The sequence below is a fragment of the Garra rufa genome, chromosome 1 (assembly GCF_049309525.1).
Source record: "Garra rufa chromosome 1, GarRuf1.0, whole genome shotgun sequence".
Classification (NCBI taxonomy): Eukaryota; Metazoa; Chordata; class Actinopteri; order Cypriniformes; family Cyprinidae; genus Garra; species Garra rufa.
This window is the reverse complement of record NC_133361.1, coordinates 107,507,113-107,527,041: the sequence shown is the minus strand read 5'-3', so window position 1 is coordinate 107,527,041 and position 19,929 is coordinate 107,507,113. Positions and strand designations below refer to the sequence as shown.

Here is a 19,929-nt window from a genome sequence, read left to right as displayed (position 1 = left end):
GAAAAACTGCAATGTTGTTTACTGCTTTTTCTTTCTTTCTGAAGTTTCAAGAAAGTATAGTTTACTAATGAAGACTATATAAGACTATATTTTGGTAAATCATTTCATTTAAAGACAGTGTTTTTTATTTTACTTTTTACTGGTAATATTATTTTTATAAGACGAAGGAGTAAGTGAATGAGGTTTAATGATAAAAAACCATGCAAAACACAACGGAAAACAAAATACACTGAACCGAGCAAAACAAAGGAAAACTTAGGAAATATGGGGACAACATCAAAACACAACAACACCAGACAAGGAAACAATGCAAACAAACCAACTTAAAAGGTGTCGACTAATCACGTGGACAGGTGTGGCAAATTATCTAATTAGAGGGAGGAAGTACCAAATATGGTCAGGGAGGAACCAAATCAGCCAAAACAACAGGGGAAACAAAGGGAGAAACCAAAACATATTAACAAGGGGGGAAAGACACTAAGAAGACACAAAAACCTCCATAAATCCTGACATATTGTAAAACATTGTAAAAATGTTATTTAATAAACACAATGAAACTGAAACTTTTTTCTTATCTCTTTTTAAACATAACATCAATTTTAGAGTAATTGAACTTAATTAACTAAATAGATTAACATAAAATCATGAATGTTACGTTGATTGACCGAAACAAAATTGTGACTAAATTACCTTTATATAATTACCTTAAATTCACTGAAATAAAAATTCTTTCTTAAAGGCAACTTTACTCAGTTACATGAAACCTGTTGACATAAAAAAGTTAAGTAATGCCAACATATCATTTTTTTGAGTGTGTAACCGGGTGGAAAGGGGAAAAAACACGCACGGCAACAGATTAATTTGTAAAGGGGTTTTATCTGACTGCTGTTTTGTATTTGAAAATGGTTACAGCGGTCGGTGGGAACACCCCTGGGCACAAAGAATGATAATAATAAATGAGACAATAGCCGGAGAAAAAAACAAAGTTACCAATGTCAAATAAAGTTATTCTATAAGAAGTAAAATTTACAGAATAATCACAAATAACAATGCCTCGCTACTCCTATTCAGATGTGACAAAATGTAATTTCAGACAGTGATTTCTATTGAATAAACAGTTAGAAAAACAGTATGAGACCCTCACTCCCTAATAAACTTCTCTGGAGTGAGCACTCTAAAGAAAAGTTATCTGCACTCTTAATCGGGTCGTATAGATAAAGTATCAAAACAAAACGCTCGGTTGTGGTTTCACCAGAATACTACATTCCTATACAAAAACGGTCCAAAACAAGATGATTACACAGTAAAGAATACGGTAGTGCTATGGTATTGAGAAGAGATTAATGAAACACATTAATAAAGTCATCTCAATTCTGCTGTCACAATTTCACATAAACACAAGTTTAACAGAAATTATAGCATTTGTACACTTCCGGAAGTAATACATAAAAAGAAATATCAAACTTACACTGGGAATTTCCACTATCACCCGACACGAGGTTTATGCAGATTAGCCCCAATCCAACCTCATCTAAAAATTACAAGTCAACATTACACACAAATGTGTCACGAATTCTCATGGACATCAAAGAAAAGTTTAGCAGTAATATTTACCCAGACAGATAGCCTTATTTCAGAATTAATCTCCCCGATGCTGACACGATTACCTGGCACTCGGCATGCGTCATAGAATTATCACCAAAAGTGGCTGTTCTAGTCACCTGCACGCCTATAGGAATTTTCCGCAAGCATAGATTATTGAAACCTATTAGACCAGTAGCATCGCGTTCAAAAATGACCAACGAGTTTCTATATTTGTCCTATTTAAAACTTGACTCTTCTGTAGTTATATCGTGTACTAAGACCAGCGGAAATGTAAAGCTGCGGTTTTCTAGGCTGATAAGATTAGGAACTACACTCCCATTCTGGTCTAATAGTCAAGGAAGTTTGCTGCCGTAATATGGACGCAGCAGGCGCAGTAATATCACGGAGCACCTGAAATTAGTCCCCAGTTAGGTAAGCATTTGCACATGTGCTGCGTGGTATTACTGCTCCTGCTTCAGCCTTATTACAGCAGCAAACTTCCTTGACTATTACGCCAGAATGGAAGTGTAGTTCCTAATCTTATCGGCCTAGAAAATTGCAGCTTTACAAAATGTAAAGCTGCAATTTTCTAGGCCGATAAGATTAGTACACGATAAGATTAGTACACGCTGGTATTACTACACGATATAACTACAGAAGAGTCAAGTTTTAAATAGGACAAATACTGAAACTCGTAGGTCATTTTTTAACACGATGCTATTGGTCTAATAGGATTCAATGATTTATGCTAATCTATGCTAAAAGTGATATCGCCAGAACAGGAGAACGGTTGAATGGATTTCAAAACGGTAAAACTCAAATTATTTACTCAGGGGGAGTTGGAGAATGAGCCTATTTCCAAAAAAAAAAAAAAAGTGGAGTGTTCCTTCAAGATGCATCAAAAGTAACAGTAAAAGGCATTTATAATGTTAAATTAATAATGTGGACTCCACAAAAATATACAACACAACTGTTTTCAACTTAACTATAACAACTATCACAAGAATAAATAACATTTTCATTTAATTTCATTCAAATTACATTTCATAATTTGATCATTTGTTCTCATTGTGGTGTGAAAATTTAATTGAAATATTTCAAATTTCACTGGTATCTTAAATTTGGTGTCATCATAGCCATATAGAGTTGCATGGGTTAAACACAATGAAAAACAATAACTATTTTAATTTATTTTGTTAATACTTTTTTGTGGTGGGGCAAGTAAAAATTGTAACAACTCAAAACTCTTAGCGTTAAGCCCTGCAAATACTTTAACATCTATAAAATCACATACACTAAAATGTTATTAAAGGACCAGAAGTAAAAACTATGACTACCAGATTGCTGCAAAAAACACAAGCTTTGAGTAATCAGTCATCTTAGAAAAGTAAAACAAGACTCACCAGCAAACACAATCACACAGGTACAACACTAGACAGACCATAACCAACACTGGGTTATTTATTCTAAAGATAATCACATGACAATAAAAGGAAGAAGACAAGGTTTACCAAAAAAAAAAAAAAAAAAAAAAAAAAACAGGGCATAATACAGTCCAATGAAACATGAAATAGACACAATGACCTCTAGTGGTCATCTAGAGGGTATTCCAGGGGATATTAATTCATTATTACCTTTTCAGTTTCGATAAATTGGCAAACATATGCCAACCTATTCAGTTCACTCAATATCTTCTTTTATTAACAGTGAAAAGTTTAGGTAATAAATACAAGACACAATAAACTGTTTATTAGAAACTTTAACTAGAAGTACATCTATTAGAAAAAAAAAACATGTTGTATTAGTGTTATGATTTTAGTGAAGTAAAATGTTTTGAAAACAAAATACCTTTAATACACCTGCAGGAAAATGAAGATCAGGAGACTCTTGTTTGAGCTGGTCCTGTGTGTCGCTGCGGTCATCCAGACTGACTAAAACACTCAATCACTGGAGTTTTATTCAGATTTCAGGAGGCCGTTCTTACAGATGAAGACAAAGCTCTCAGATCACAAGCTTAAACACAGTATTCAAAGGATGTGATCAGTTCTATACTATACTCTAACTATAGCACTCATGATCACAGAGATCAGGGAAAGACACATTCACACACAACTCAAGTGTTCATTAGCATTAACAATGACAACAATTAAAGAAATGAGGCAGAAACATCAAGAGCACCTCAGATAAAAGATGACAGTCTCACTTTACATTTGTATTCACACACACCTAAAGAAAAAGAGATTAATTTACAACTGAACATTTCTGCTAAATTTCCTAAGCAATAATTTTATTTCAACCAATATAATTGTGTCTTTTGTAGTAAGGATTGTCACACCTATGGACTGTCCTTGTGTGTGTTTTTTTTTTTTTTTTTTTTTTTTTTTACAATGTGCTCCTTGTCCTTGTTTGTCTTTATTTGGTTTTCCTGTCACTGTTTCCATTGTCTGGATAAGAACGATAAATGGCATTTACATTTTAAAATGAACATATTTAGCTTCAGGAGTGTGTGAATATGAATGTGAAATGATGGTAAGTGTCACATTTTGTCTTTATTGGCTGTTGATGTTTCTGCCTCATTTCTTTAATTGGTGTCTTTGTTTCTGATCAATATCTGAGTTAAATATGAATGCAGAGGCTGAAGGAGAGACTTTCCCTGATCTCTGTGATAATGAGTCTATAGTTCTGCTGATTGGATTAGAGTCGCTGAAAATCTGAGCAAATTCCTGTAACTGCTTACATCCTTTGCATATTTTTTCTTCTAATGACGATCCTGAAATCTGAATAAAACTCCAGTGATTGAGTGTTTTAGTCAGTCTGGATGACCGCAGCGACACACAGTAACATCTCAATCAAGAGTCTCCTGATCTTCTCTTCTGAGTTTACTACAGGTCTAACTGGATGTCGCAGGCATTTTGGTTTCAAAACTTGTAACTTCACTAAAATCATAACTCTAATATGACATAATTATACTTTTTAATGAATGCACTTCTAGAGATTGAGTTTCTAGCAAAGCAGGTATTGTATCTTGTATTTATTAACTGAACTGTTCACTGTTAGAAAGGGAAAATGAGGAGTAACAACTGAATATGTTTGCAAATTTTGCCAATTAAGGAAACTAAAAAGGTAATAATCAATTAACCATTTTCCTTTACGCTGCAAAAAAAAGTATTTAAAAACAAAATTGCTTACATAAAAGAACATTACCACTGAAAATAAAAAAAGATCAAATACAGACCATATTATTTCCATCCAATCCTTACAGAAGATTTCTTCATTTTCAGTGTGGATCTGCTATTAATGACTTTAATTTGTTTGTAAATGCATTTCCAAAACTGAAATCTTAATATGTAACTTAATAATATTATAATCATATTTTAGCACGGATTATATACCAATTTTTTTTTTAAAAAGTAATAATATTCTGGGGAAATGTAAGTCATATTTCATTAATAAATACATTTCTCTAGTGGTAAATAGAAACTGACACAAATATATTTTTGTGTCCTCATATGCCTGACAGTGTTTCAGTAACTTTCCAAAAGAGAAATAAATAAATGAATACACAAACAAACAAACAAAATTTTGAGATTGATTACAATAGTCAAAAGAGTGATAGATTAAATTTGCCATCACACCCTCTTTGTTACAGTTACACAGCAGCATTGACTAGTTTAATGTGAATTTAATGGCAAGGTATATCAACATAAAACAGTCTTATAAATGTACATACAATAGAGAATAATATTAATAGATTAACGATATTAATAACTTCAGAAAAGCATCATCATATGGGTACGAAATTCTATTCTATATACAACATTTCTATGATATATTTGTGATTCTAGAGAGAAGGGCACCAGTAGGACTTTTATTTTGCTCTGGTGATGTGACGTCATAAAGCTGCGCCGCGCTCCTCATCTGTTGTGATTCGCCTGAAGAAAGGTTTGTGGTTTTAAAGTTTTTAAACCAATGGACATTGTTGCATCAATAAAGCGTTTTCACAATCTATGGAAAATAAATGTTATGTTTATTCAGTGTTACTTAAAGCGTTAGCCTTTAGTAACAGAGAACGTGCGTCTCATTTCTCTCTCTATATCATGAATCAATCGTGTGATGATAAGAAGTGATGAGAGAAACTGAGAAGCCGAATCATTTGAATCAAATCATTTGTGAAATGATTCAGTGATTCGAATCAGCGGCACGCGGACTACAAACGACAACAACAAACACAAACGATGTACAAATAATTGAATACCAAATATAAATCAAAATAGTCTATCTGAATATCACTGTGTATTTTGTATATATTTTATACATTTAATATATAAGTCTATTAACTAAGTCTATTGAAGTCTATTTAACTACAGTGTTTCCCCTAGGTTTCCAGCTTTGGGGTTACTTTTTCCCCCCAGTACTTTACCCTACTTTGTGAAATAACGAAAACATTTTATTTCAATGAAAATATAACTCAAAAACTCTCTACTTTAACATTTTGATCAATTAGGGCTCTACAATCTTTTGCTTTTTTTTTTAATAGAAATTCTTGTGTTTTAATTTTTCTCATAATCATAAACAAACAGAGGTTTACTATTAAAATCAATAAATAATAATAATTTACCGTTTAAATAATAATTGTAGTAATTTTTTCTACAATTAAGTGGTAACCCAGCTAACAATTTTTGGTTCCCAGAAAGTTCCCAAGAACGTTCCCTATTGGTTAGCCAGGAAAGTTTTCTTTACATAACTAGAACGTTCCCTTTAGGTTAGGGGAACGTTCTTATGACGTTGTGGGAACCATCAGGGAACCTTCTAGGAACATAAATAGAACGTTTCCTATTGGTAAGCCAGGAAAGTTTTCTTTAGCCAGGTTAGTTTTCGTTCCCGGAACGTTCCCCTTACCTAGAGGGAATGTTCTAGTTACGTAAAGAAAACTTTCCTGGCCAACCAATAGGGAACGTTCTATTTATGTTCCTAGAAGGTTCCCAGAACGTTCTCCTAAACTCTTCACTCCAGTTCCGCTTCTGTACGTCAGCATTCCTGTGTCCCGGAGTAAGCGGCATGGAAGGCGGACGGATGTGAATCTCAATAATCACTACTACACACCATGTCTTGTTTTAAACTATTGTTTAATCATTACAGATAATCAGAGCACATTTAACCATCATAAGGAGCATTAAATGAGACTGAATTATGCTATACTATGTTAGATTTTGTTAATGTAAGATGTACAAGTACCATACCATAAAACGACCCAGATTTAGTTTATTAAAGCACCAAAAAACATGACTTCAACAAAATATTATTTTTTAAAATGTGTATTTATTTATTTTTTTACAGACATTAAAAACGATTAACATTTATTTGACTTTATCTAGGATAACATCACATTCGTTTCTTACCGCTGAATTAACGATGATGTGCTTCCCTCTTCTGGTCACTAAACGAAAAGTCTTGGTTAACATTATGTTTTCTTCAGTAAGACGTGTCAAATCTCCCTAAAATAACAATATTTACTCTCGTGTATATATATTAGTTAAAAGTAATTATTCCTAAAAGAGATTAATCAACAAACGTTAGTCAGTCAGTTAAACGAAATGACCGTTATTTTTTAAATTACGCGAGCGCGCCGCTTTATGTTGACGACAGGAGAAAGCGCATGATGAAGTAAAGAAAGTTTATAATATGATTTTCAGACACTTAACCTTGGCTTAATTTAACTATAAAATCAAAATTATATTATCATTATAATGCGGGTTAAACACTTTGATGTCATTTATTATTTCGGACATAAGGTTCTAGTTTGATTATAATGAAAAAAATACATTTTAAAATGAGAAAAAATCTAAGTCATCTGCAAAGTTTTAATATTTTTAAATGGTAATGACGTTCTGGGAACGTTCTCTCTAGGTTATTCAATAAAAACTAAAAATAACCTGTAGGGAAAGTTCTTTATAGTTTATTAAAAAAAAAACCTACATTATACTGTACAAAAGTAATACAAGGCTAATATTGTTCTGTTACATGTTACACCGTACTTTTATTTTGACAGGTTGCCGTGAAGTTTCTGTATCTGTGTCCAAATTCAGGGTCTGCATCCTCCTTAGGATCCTTCCTACCAGGTTGAAGGAGGAGGGGTCCTCCGAAGACCGCAAAACCTGGAAGTAGGAGTCTGTGAATTTGGACAGCCTACCCTTCTTTCAGTTCCCTCTCTTCCCCGTTGCTCATATCGTGTCGCCTAGCAACCGTGACAGCGCTAAGCAAGAAGTAAGGTTATCTGTACTGCACAAAACAAAAGAGCTGCTCTATCGTCCCTAAAAGCGTTAAAAACAGCTTCAATCACTAACAAGAATTAGCTGTGTGTAAGGGGATATTCACACAGGCAGTAAGAAAGAAGCCAGTTTACGAAAGTGACATACAAATGTAAAAAAAAAATAAGCTTAACGCTAAAACCAAAGGCCTAACTAGACAACCGCTATAACAAAAAAACACCAAGAAACGCCAGTTTTTTTAAAACTTACATCACTACTACCGTTCGATTTGTTCGCTATTATTTGAAAATTCTGGAAGCGCTCTGCCGAAAGGAATTATGGGATTGGTAGGACAGGAAAGGATCCACCAGACCCATCCTTCAAATTCGGGAAAAAGGAGGACGTATTTGTGGGCCGCATTTGAAGGATCTCATGAATTTGGACAGCCTTCGTCGCGGCGCTGTGACGTAACATCCTTCAAATGAATCCTCCGAAGGATGTAGACCCTGAATTTGGACACAGCCAGCGTGTACCAAGTGTGCCGTAGGTGTCCTGAAAAGTGAAGCCAAAAGTTTTCGATCGCCCCCTGGTGGCTGGCTGCAGTACAGGTCATAAACCCCGCCCTCTCCATGTAATCTAATGGGACGTAAGCCAAAATAAATAATCGAATTACACTTCAAATATTTTTTTTCCAAAGATGGTTTCCATCGTTTTTCTAATAATTTATTTTTTAAGTTGTTATTTGATGCTATGAAAATGGGGTTTGGTGTCTCATAATCATAAACAAACAGAGGTTTACTATTAAAATCAAACAAAACCAAAGGCCTAACTTTGGGTTTGGGTTTGTGGGAGTTAAGGCGGGGCTTTGATAGCGCGACTCCGCCTCACGACACTACTGCGCATGCTCTGGCTTCAAACGAATCTCTACTGCGCATGCTCTGGCTCCAAAAGATGTCATTTCCCCCAAGATGGTAGCGGCCATATTGAGTTGTTTTGGCTTCACTTTTCTATATGGAATGAAGCGGAGATGCGTTGTCCATCTTTATTACAGTCTATCGTGTGTACAGTATGATATGATGCTAGTTCTCTCAAATGAAACGGTAAAAGTGACATTCACAAGAGCTTTGGAGATTGAGTTTATCTGTTCATGTGAGATGCAATGGCCAAAAAAAGTAAAAAAAAAAAAGTAAAAAAAAAATAATTTACGTGGCATTTCGCACTATAGTAGATTTGCTTTTTATGAATGGAGTCCGCGATCCAGTCCGTGGTTTGTTTTTTTCGCGGAGGAGACATTGTAAAAGCGTGACCATGTAGAGACAGAAATGACATGTTTTCGTGTAAATAAGATAAATAACATAAGGCTATTTCGTTTGTTTGATAAAAGAACAATGTATAGACCTGTTCCATAGGAAAGATAACCTAAAATGACTTTTATTGTGCCCTGGCACTTTGTCGAAAATAAAATGAACTTGACGTTCAAGGGGGCGGGGTGTGTCATTGGGGGGCGGGGCGGGGCGCCCCCCTAAGATAATTGTAGGGGACGCCCCCCTAAGATAATTGTAGGGGAAACACTGAACTACTCTCTGACTGTCTTACTAGTGCACTGACTACTGAACTAGGAGCTGATTGAAAAGCACCCAGAGATTGTGTTTGCATTGATTTTTCTTTCTATTAATTATTCTCATCTGAAACAGGAAAAAGTGTTCAAACACACAGAAAAACTCCTGGAGAATCAACAGAGATCCATGTGACACACTATTATAAAGATGCCGTTTATTAAAAAGGCGAGTGAAGACATGAGGATTGAAGAAACATTCATCAAACATGAAGATACTGAGGAACAAACAAAGATGGTGTTTATCAAAGAGGAGAGTGAAGACATGAAGATTGAAGAAGTATTCATAGAGAAACATGAAGATACTGAGGAACAAACAGGTTGGTTTTTATTCTCAAACCTGAAGTCACTACAAAAATGAATGATATTTATGAATGTCACACGAGTGTAGAAATGTTTTGAGATCAAGTGTTGAGATCAAATACTAATGCTGCCTTCAAGTGCAACTGAGAAGATCTTGCTTTCACATTGGCCATTTGTTATTATGACATCGTGCATTTAAGTTGTAACAATAATATGGAATTAACCTAAACCAAAATTATATTTTTTTCTGTTACATTAAACCTAGTATCTGCTTCTAATATTAAAACCATTGATTTATAGCACTTTTGGCTACTTACGCAAAAGTACTAACAAAGCAAACCTTGAAATGTTAGTAATCACATTTGGCTACTGCATGCTGTCTACATTTGTTAATTTAAAGTATTTGGTAAGCAAATAAACAAGTAAACACTTAGGCTACGTCTAAATTAATCTGGATACAATTGAAAACAGCCTTCTAGTGTTAAAATATTCTCTATCCACACTAGCATTTTCTAAAAGTTTCTCATCCACACTGAAATGTCAGAAAGCGTTAAATTCACTTATTCAAATGGAACAGATTACACTTTTTCATGCATATCTTCTAGTAAGATCATTTCATTTACCTTCTTTTTTTTAGAACAAGACAACGTTAGCCTGGAAAAATCCAGACCCTAATCTATTAAGATTAAGGGTCTGGGATCGAGCAATGAAAACTGCCTAATTCGAGGGGCGGCACCAAGCGTGCATTTGAAACTCTAACTGCACGCAATTGGATAATGCCACGACCAATCACAACAATACACGCTTAGCTACCAGCAGAGCTAAATGATGTTTCATTAACAAAGTTCGGGAGAAGGTGTCAGATGCTTAGCGTAAACATCACAAGTCAATCAGCGCCATAGGTTTAAATACAGCTGACTCACCTCAATTCACTCGATGGTTTATCAGTAACCCTCCAGCACCCCATCTCATCACTCCGAGTTCTCGCTACTCCTATTGGAGGGTAACGTACTCTGGGTTCGGGCCACTCCCGAGCTCGGAGCCCTTCACCGGACAGCACGCCAAACATGCACTACTATTCTCCGGCTAATTATATGTAAACGTGAACTCGTGAACTGATAGATTGAACTCTTGCCGTATCCAGTCGGCAAAACAGCAAAATGTCCTTCTTGCAAAGGAACGATTCGAGTTTTCGGTTTTCTGTTCCTCTTTTATATGGGAAGCCAAGTCTAACTCGTTCATTGTAGCGGCCAAAGCCGTTTCAAACAACTTGTGGTTCATCTGTAGCGACAGCGATCTTTCAAAGTTTACTACATGATTCGGACGTTGCAGTGCTGTCATCATCAGCTTAGCTCGCCTCTGGCCCGCCTACATCAGATCAGTGTTGTTTTCGTCAACGTTGACGATGACGAAATCATTTCGTTGACACCACTTTTTGTCATGACGAAAACGAGACGATGACGACATAAAAATGGCTCGTTGATGACTAAAACATGACGAGACGTGTGTGAGTTTTCGTTGACGAGACGAGAATAGACGAAAATGTTAGTGGGTGGTCCGTCAGACATTTAAAATGCATGACATTTCTGCTTATTGTGCATTAGTGATGTCCGGTTCGCGAACGAATCGTTCAATTTAACCGGATCTTCTTAGTGACCCGGTTGAACCAGTACACCAAATCGAACTGAATCGTTTGAAACGGTTCGTGTCTCTAGTAAGCACTAATCCACAAATTACTTAAAGGTTTTTACTTTTTAACGTGCCTGACACTCCCTCTGATTCAAAATAAATCAATTTCCCGAGTTATTCAGTTACTCAAACAGTGTTTGAACGGCTGTGAAAAGAGAGCTGATGATGCGCATGAGCAGAGCAGCTGCCAGAGCGGTTGTCGTTCTCGAGTCATGAACCGGTTGCAGCGGTTGTCGGATCATCAGTACACTGAACGAGAATTGCTCTCTTTCGGATCACCAGTACACTGAACGAGAACCGGTTTCTTTCGGACGCGTCCGAGTTGAGAATCGATGAGCTGATACTGTGCGCATGCGTGTCATTTTTCAACCAGATGAAATGAAGCACGTTAGTCAAGTTGGTCTATTTTGTTAAACGTTTTGTTAAAAGTTTACTTAAGGATTCTGTTAGGTTATTGGCTAAAAGGGTTTTTATGATCTAGGTCAGGGAAGTGTCGTGGTACCATAATAAATGAGTTTGATTAAAAGAAAACATGTGATTTATGAATTAGCTGCACTGTAATAAAAGATAATGATGACATGCAAAAATTGTGTTTGTATTAAATAAACAATGTTTTAATGATACAATACACAACTATAATTTGAACCATGTTCAAACAAAAATTTTTATTTAACTTTTAAACGGTGGTATAATGCTAAAAATGAAGTAATCAAACTACTGCACAAGCAAACCAAGCGGCACGTTTCAGTCACTCTCTGTGTGAGTTCTCCAATCTCATTCTCGACTCAAGAAGCGGTTGCAGCGGTTGTCGGATCACCAGTACACTGAACGAGAACCGGTTTCTTTCGGACGCGTCCGATTCGAGAATCGATGAGCTGATACTGTGCGCATGCGTGACTCGTGCAGCTGCCAAACAAACAAACTCCTGCTATGACTGACTCCATCTCAAACCGAACTAGTTCTTTTTTTACCACTGTCTCTGTGCTAATGCTATGAGCGCGGTTAACTGAGGACTTTAATGAGGGGATCTGGTGAAACGTATGTTTATAACAAAGTCTTTATGGATTGTGCATGTGCAGTAAGCTGATAGTGTTTCTGATTAGAATTAATTTATCTTATAATTTATTAAATCAAGACTTGTAAAACTTACTCATATGATCACTGCATGTAACTGTATATGGGTGCGGGACGATAGTAATTACGTTAATGACGTCATTACGTCATAGCGTAAAAGAACTGGTGAACTGGTTTTTTGAACCGGTTCTTTGAAACGAACCGTCCGAAAGAACCGGTTCGCGGAAAAGAACCGAACTTCCCATCACTATTGTGCATGCCAATTAAAACCGGAAAATAGCTGCCGCTATGGCAAGCCGTTTTAGCATTAAATACTCTTTGCTATACTAGTATGGCAAGCCGCTTTAGCATTAGTGTGACACTACCCAACAGCAAAATGCTTACTGACCTACATTAATTTGTTAAAAGACTATTTTTCCCCTTTTTTTGACTAAAACTAGACTAAAACCTTTTTGACTTTTCGTCGACTAAAACTAGACTAAAACCTTTTTGACTTTTCGTCGACTAAAATTGGACTAAAACTATCACGTATAGAAGTGACTAAAATTTGACTAAAACTAATAACCATTTTAGTCCAAAAGACTAAGACTAAGACTAAATCTAAGATGGTTGTCAAAAACAACACTGCATCAGATACACCGATTTGATTGGTTCCCACAATTGCTTACGTATTGCAGTAACCTGCACCATTGCTCGATGCCAGAGTGTCTTGCAGAGACAATTCAAATTGTGCTCTCGCAAGACCTCTGGATTTCCAGGGTAAGACAACGTAGGACATACAGAAAAACAGTACAAAATAGGAGAAAAGAGCTGTAATATAAAGTATGTGTATATACATATATAGATAAGTATAAATAAAATATACAGCAAGTCTGACAATAAAACAAACACAAAATAAGCCAAAACAAAAGCATTAACATTGAAGTTAAATTCTGATGTAATTATGTGAGGTGTAAGATTGTAATGCATAAGATGTACACCTTGATATCTTGTAAATGTATAAAGTTAAAAAAGGGAATAAGTAGGAAGATTAGGAAAAAGGGAAAGAAGAAGGAACAAAATATATAAACTAAATAACCAGATAAAGAAAGGAAATGAAGAAAATAATTCAAATAATATCAATATAATCAAGTAAATAAATAGATGAACACTGTTCAGGAGGCATCAGAGTGGAGCAGTAGGTCATTCTTACACCAAGGTACTGTATTTTAAGATGTGAACGGTATAAACCAGTGGTTCTCAAACTGGGGCATGAAAAACAAAAGCTGAGCTTTGGCATTAATTTAATTCTAGCCCAACTTAAGGTTAAGGTGATGAGTTGGCTTAAGTGGTGTTTCCCATACATGGATAAATTTGTGACGACTTGCCACAATATCAAAACTGGCCGCCACAAATAGATTTTCCAAAAGGCTTTGGCTTTGTGAAACAGGCGTTAGTGTGGACCAGGCCTAAAAGATAGAATGGTAAATTACTTTTTGTGGAAAACTTAACACTTATTGGTTTGAACTACTGTTATATGTATCTACATGTTGTGATGTTAACTGCTTTGTGCCATTAAACTGGGGTTAACTTTTATCCCTTTGTTTTTCCAACTTAGACCTAACAGCGCTGAAAGAGGAGAGAGAAGTACTGAATGAAACTGAAGAGAAAGATCAGTTTGAGAATCTTCATAATTTCGTATCTGGAGAAAAATCTGTTTGTTCCTTAGAGTCTGAAAAGATTTCTAAACAAAAAACAGCTCAAAAGACAGGAACTATGAGTATTTTCACTTGCTGTCAGTGTGGAAAGAGTTTCAAACAACAAGGACACCTTAAAAGGCACATGAGAATTCACACTGAAGAGAAGCCTTACTCATGCCAACAGTGTGGAAAAAGTTTCACTGATAAAGGAAACCTTAACCAACACATGAGATTTCACACCGGAGAGAAGCCTTACACATGCAAACAGTGTGGAAAGAGTTTCACTGTAAAAGGAAACCTTAACATTCACATGAGAGTTCACACTGGAGAGAAGCCTTACACATGCAAACAGTGTGGAAACAGTTTCAGTCAAAAAGGAAGCCTTGACAACCACATGAAAATTCACAATAAAGAGAAGCCTAACAGATCCCCTTAGCATGGACAGTGTTTCAAACAAATTGTCTAGAACAGAGAGTTCCGGTCCTTGATTCTGATTGGCCACAATCAAAGCTGTTGTAAATTACTCTACGAAAATACACCTCTTTGTTTCTCGGGAACCACATTGTTGCAACTACAATTACAGTTAATGTCAAAAGTTTACATCCCACTTTCAGAATCTGCAAAAATGTTCCCTTGTCAAAACAATCCTAAAGAATTCCAATAAGAATCCTATACAGGGCTCTTACAATGATAGAAATTCTAATACACATTTTAGAGCACTGTGTTTTGTCCATGGTACACTTTACCGTGTCAACTAGCTATATTGTGTTTGGCTGAGCTTACTGCATAAACATGTAAGGAATGAAATGGACTATGGACAATGTGTTTGCTCTGTCTCCAATGTAAGAACTACACATTTGTATATCATGAATTGAAGGTAGGGCTCAGAGAAAGTGCACTGTTTTTTTGATTGAAGCAAAATGAAAGACACTGTTAGAATTTTAACATCAGTGTGCATGGATTTAATTTGCACACGTCAGTTACTTTCTCACTTCTACCACCAACATTGGCGGCTTTGTGGAAGGCTCAAGGTGGAAGGTAATAATCATATCTTGGATCCATTCCTCAAGGATTGTATTAGGAATGGTCTTAGAGGATTGTCTTACAGGACAAGGCCTAAATCTGCTGTATGATCATTTCTACAGGAGTTTAATGGGATCCAATTTCATCTTGAAATTTTCATCTTGAATTGACTATACACACACACACACACACACACACCATTGTATTGCACTAATTTAACTTGCTCTGACACTTTGTAATTATTATTTGTCTAATACACTTGGTTTGTAAATGGTGGCTGTGTGTGAGTTTACTACGTTCATACATTCTTTCATAAAAAAAAAAGAAATCTCCCATTTCAAATGAATTTGGCGCTCTGTGGGGTATTGTTACAACTTAAACTCACCTAGTGAGTTTAGTGCAAAAATTTCATGTCTTTCTTTCAAAAGTTCACTCTTACGGGTAATAAACTGAACAAAAGGGTAGGCGTATCTGGCGTGCTGTCCGGGAGAGGGTCCGTGCTCGGAATTTGGCCCAAACTCTATAAATGCTCCCCAAAAAGGCTAATAATTGCAAGACAGCAGCCAGGTGACCCCCAAAAATTGCCTAGCTTGAGCTGAAGGGATGCTGGAAGTTGGTTGTAATAGCAGGCCTGCACAGGAGGAGCAATATTAGTCTGTTTCATTCTTATTCCGAGGTCCCCGTAGCCGCCAGACCCAGCCTGTATCCAGATCAGATGGTCATTGCAGTCCCCCAGATCCAGTCCGTACCCAGCTTAGATCATGGATCACCACCTGGAGATGACTTTAATAGCCGAGGTTGTCAAACAGATTAGCTCCAGAGACGGATCATCAATGAAGACCTCGCCAAACTAGACGGCCATCGGTGCTACACCACGGGATCCAGATGAGTTCTCTACAATCAGACATTGGTACAAACTGCTGGTTTCGTCTGGCCAGAGGAGAACTGGTCCCCCGACTGAGCCTGGTTTCTCCCAAGTTTTTTTTCTCCATTTCTGTCACCTGTGGAGTTTTGGTTCCTTGCCGCTGTTGCCTCTGGCTTTCATAGTTGGGGAAATTTTTTCAGCGATATCGTATATTATTTGAACTGAACAGGACGATGATATCACTGAATTCATTGATGAACTGCCTTTTACTGAAAATTGATTATGTACTAATAAATTTACTAATAAATTTAATAATGCGTTAATTACACACATTGATGCTGTTTAAATACTGTGCAGTTGCTTTGACACAATCTGTATTGTTAAAAGGGTTATATAAATAAAGGTGACTTGACTTGACTTGACGTGACTTGAATCCACCAACTTGACATGACTTCAATCCACCATCCTTTCATCCACTGCCAGCTGTCTGTCTGGATGGAAGCAAGTTTTGCATGCTGTGATGATGCTGTCGTACAGGGGCTTGATTTTGAAAAGTCTGTCGTAGGCTTGAATCCCCTTTTTTCGCGTGTTTTCTCGATCACCCTCAGGATCACAAAGATGCAGGTTCCAGGAAATGGCCTGAAATCTGGACCTGGACATAACCAATCTTGGGAAGGGTAAGCGGTAGATTTCTTTTCCCGACCAGTAATCACCAATATTTTTGGCACCAAGGAGCCCGATGTAAACCACAAGTGCAATGTATGAATAAAATTCTTGTGCTTTTAAAGGCAACCACAGGAAACGTTTTCCAGCCTCTGATATCATTCTTGCAAAGGCGTTTGTATTTTTTACAATTGTGTCTACCACAGAGCTGGTAAAATAAGCTGAAAGAGCTGCAAGGGGGAATAGATCCTGTCCATTACAAGCTGTGCTCCTGTGATTCGTTTAGGCAGGAAAAGTGGTAACACTGGAACCTCATCCTCAACACTGCAGTCTGAGGCCCTACGTCAAACTCCCTATGTTGGAATTGACATATAAATCTAGTGTTTGCAAAAGACCACCGAAAATAGAAGGTTTATCCTTATCCTTATATAGATTTAACCTTGATTTCCGTAAGAAAGGTGCCCCAAATTGGTGGAAAACCACATCTCAACCATACGCTGTCCAAAGCATTGAACCGCCTTCACGCGGCAAAACAGAACATGTTGTTGGCCCGCACTGCTGGGTCAAACTGCGCTTCCCAAAAACAGATTGGGTCAAAACTGACAGAAGAAAACTGTAAGCCTGCTCTAAGCCAGTCTCGCACAACGCAAGAGCCTCCGTTTCTCCTGTGTAATTTGGGGGCCGATAAAAACTGCGTCCGACCCAGTGAAGTAAACCATGACCAGCCCGGCTAGCTCAGTCGGTAGAGCATGAGACTCTCCATGTTGGGCGGCCCTGTTGACTCTCTTTCTTATACTCAGAAGCTGACTCGGGTGAGTTCTGTAATGATAGTATAGCAGCAAGCATTGAGGTAGCCAATTGTCCTCTAGAAGCAGCATCTAAGGAAATTAAAGAAGAACAAGCATGCAAAACAGATAACGAGAAACAGACAAGCCATACTAATGGTGAAGCATCAATAGTACAAGCCTTACATGACACAATGGTTCTCAGCAGACTTCCTGCACCTGAGCCCTTAGTTTTCTCAGGGGACCCACTCAAGTTCTTAGAGTGGAGAACAAGTTTCAAGGCATTAATAGAACGGCGATGCACAAATCCAGCCGATAAGTTGTTCTACCTACAAAAGTATGTCAGCGGTGAAGCACAATCTGTGTTGGAAGGAACCTTCTACAGAAAAGACAACGAAGCCTATGATCAAGCATGGGAAGCACTGAATTCTCGGTATGGCCATCCATTTGTAATTCAGCGTGCGTTCAGAGAAAAACTGAATAGCTGGCCCAAGATTGGTTCGAGAGAGTCTGTTAAATTGAGACAATTCAGTGATTTTATGACAGCATGCAGCAATGCTATGCCACACATCAAAGGGCTTCAGGTGTTAAACGACTGTGAAGAAAATCAGAAAATGCTACAAAAACTACCTGATTGGCTGACGTCTCGTTGGAATCGGCATGTAACAATGCAGCTGAAACGAGCGGAAGAGTACCCTACTTTCAAGGAGTTTGCTGATTTTGTGGCACAGGAAGCAGAAATAGCATGCAACCCTGTAACATCCTTTCACGCCCTGAAGCTCTCTGAAGAAAAGCCATCTAGAGAAGTCAAGCGCTCAAAGGCTAATGCGTTCATCACTAATGTGAAAGCGTCAGATAAATCAAGAATAGTGTCAAAATCATACAGTGTTGGAGTAAGCAACTCAGTTGATTCTAACAGATCCAATAGAGTTAACACTCTGCCTTCATGTTCAAACCCAGTCACGTGCAGGTGTTGTGGAGAGAGCCACTCCATCCACAAATGCCAAACGTTCACCAGTAAGTCTGTGGAGGACAAGAGAAAGTTCATATAAGACAATAACCTATGTTTTGGCTGTCTTAGGAAAGGACACAATTCAAAGGACTGAAGGAATAAAGCTACTTGTAGTATATGCAAGAAACATCATCCAACACCACTTCATGAAGACCGTCCTTCTTCTACAGCAGTAACAGTTTCGCACACAATGCAAGCTGAACAAAACACATCTTCTCTTTCCTGTTGCGTAGACAGTGTAGATGGTGGGAGTACATCAATGATAGTGCCTGTATGGATTTCTTCAACTTCCACTCCTGATAGAGAGACCTTAGTTTACGCTCTTTTGGATACGCAAAGCAGCAACACCTTTGTGGATCAAGAGTTGTGTGAGAGGATGGGGGTGATTTCAGAGCCAGTAAAGTTAAAGCTTACCACAATGATGGGAAAGGATTCAATTGTTCAAAGTGAAAGAGTTTGTGGGCTCAGAGTTAGGGGGTTTCACTCCCATGGCCTAATCAGTTTGCCACCTGCCTATACCAGAGACTTCATTCCACTTGAACTTTCCCACATTCCTACTCCGGAAACCGCTATAAGGTGGAGTCATCTGAATGAAATTGCTCAGGAAATTCCAACGCTGCTGAATTGTAAGGTCGGACTCTTGATAGGTTATGATTGCTCAAGAGCTTTGGCACCACGCCAAGTCATCACAGGAGGTGATGAAGAACCATTTGCAGTCAAGACAGACTTGGGTTGGAGCATAGTTGGCTGTCCACCGCAGTTTGCCAAGTCGACTGAAGTTACAGGTCTGTGCCATCGTGTATCTGTTAAGGAACTCCCGATACTAACACCTACCTCAGTCATCAGAGCCCTTGAATCAGACTTTAGAGATACAAGCCCAAGGGAAAGGAGCATATCACAAGATGATATACAGTTCACGCAACTTCTAAATGAGAAAATTAATCAGAATTCAGAGGGACACCTTGAGATGCCCCTCCCCTTTAAGACACGCCCACAGTTACCTGAAAATAAGCAGCTGGCTCTGGTGCGACTGAAGCGTCTGAAAGGAAGATTTGAGAAAGACCAGAAATTCAAGGATGATTATGTAAAGTTCATGGAAGGTGTCTTCAAGGATGGTGATGCAGAGAGCGCTGAACACCAACCCAAAGTAGGAAACGTCTGGTATATTCCTCACCAGGGGGTATATCACCCTAGAAAGCCAGAGAAAATTAGAGTTGTGTTCGACTGCTCTGCTAAATATGGTGGCACGGCGTTGAATGATCACTTGCTAACGGGACCAGATCTCACTAATGGACAATCAGGCGTACTCTGCAGGTTCTGCAAATATCCAATCACCATTATCTGTGATGTGGAAAGGATGTTTCACAGGTTCCATGTAAGCCAGGAAGA

The 19,929-nt window shown here is 37.6% G+C and overlaps 1 protein-coding gene across 1 annotated transcript in view; it reads left to right on the top strand.

Annotated features, from left to right (window-relative positions):
- LOC141323619 (uncharacterized) overlaps nt 1–15,460 on the top strand; it is a 30,844-nt gene extending 15,384 nt beyond the window's left edge. Inside the window, exons 3-4 of the mRNA XM_073833488.1 lie at nt 9,599–9,767; nt 14,111–15,460. Of these exons, the coding sequence (XP_073689589.1) occupies nt 9,599–9,767; nt 14,111–14,628 (687 nt within the window). The 3' untranslated portion in view covers nt 14,629–15,460. The remainder of the gene's footprint in view (nt 1–9,598; nt 9,768–14,110) is intronic.
- The last annotated feature ends 4,469 nt before the right edge of the window (nt 15,461–19,929 follow it).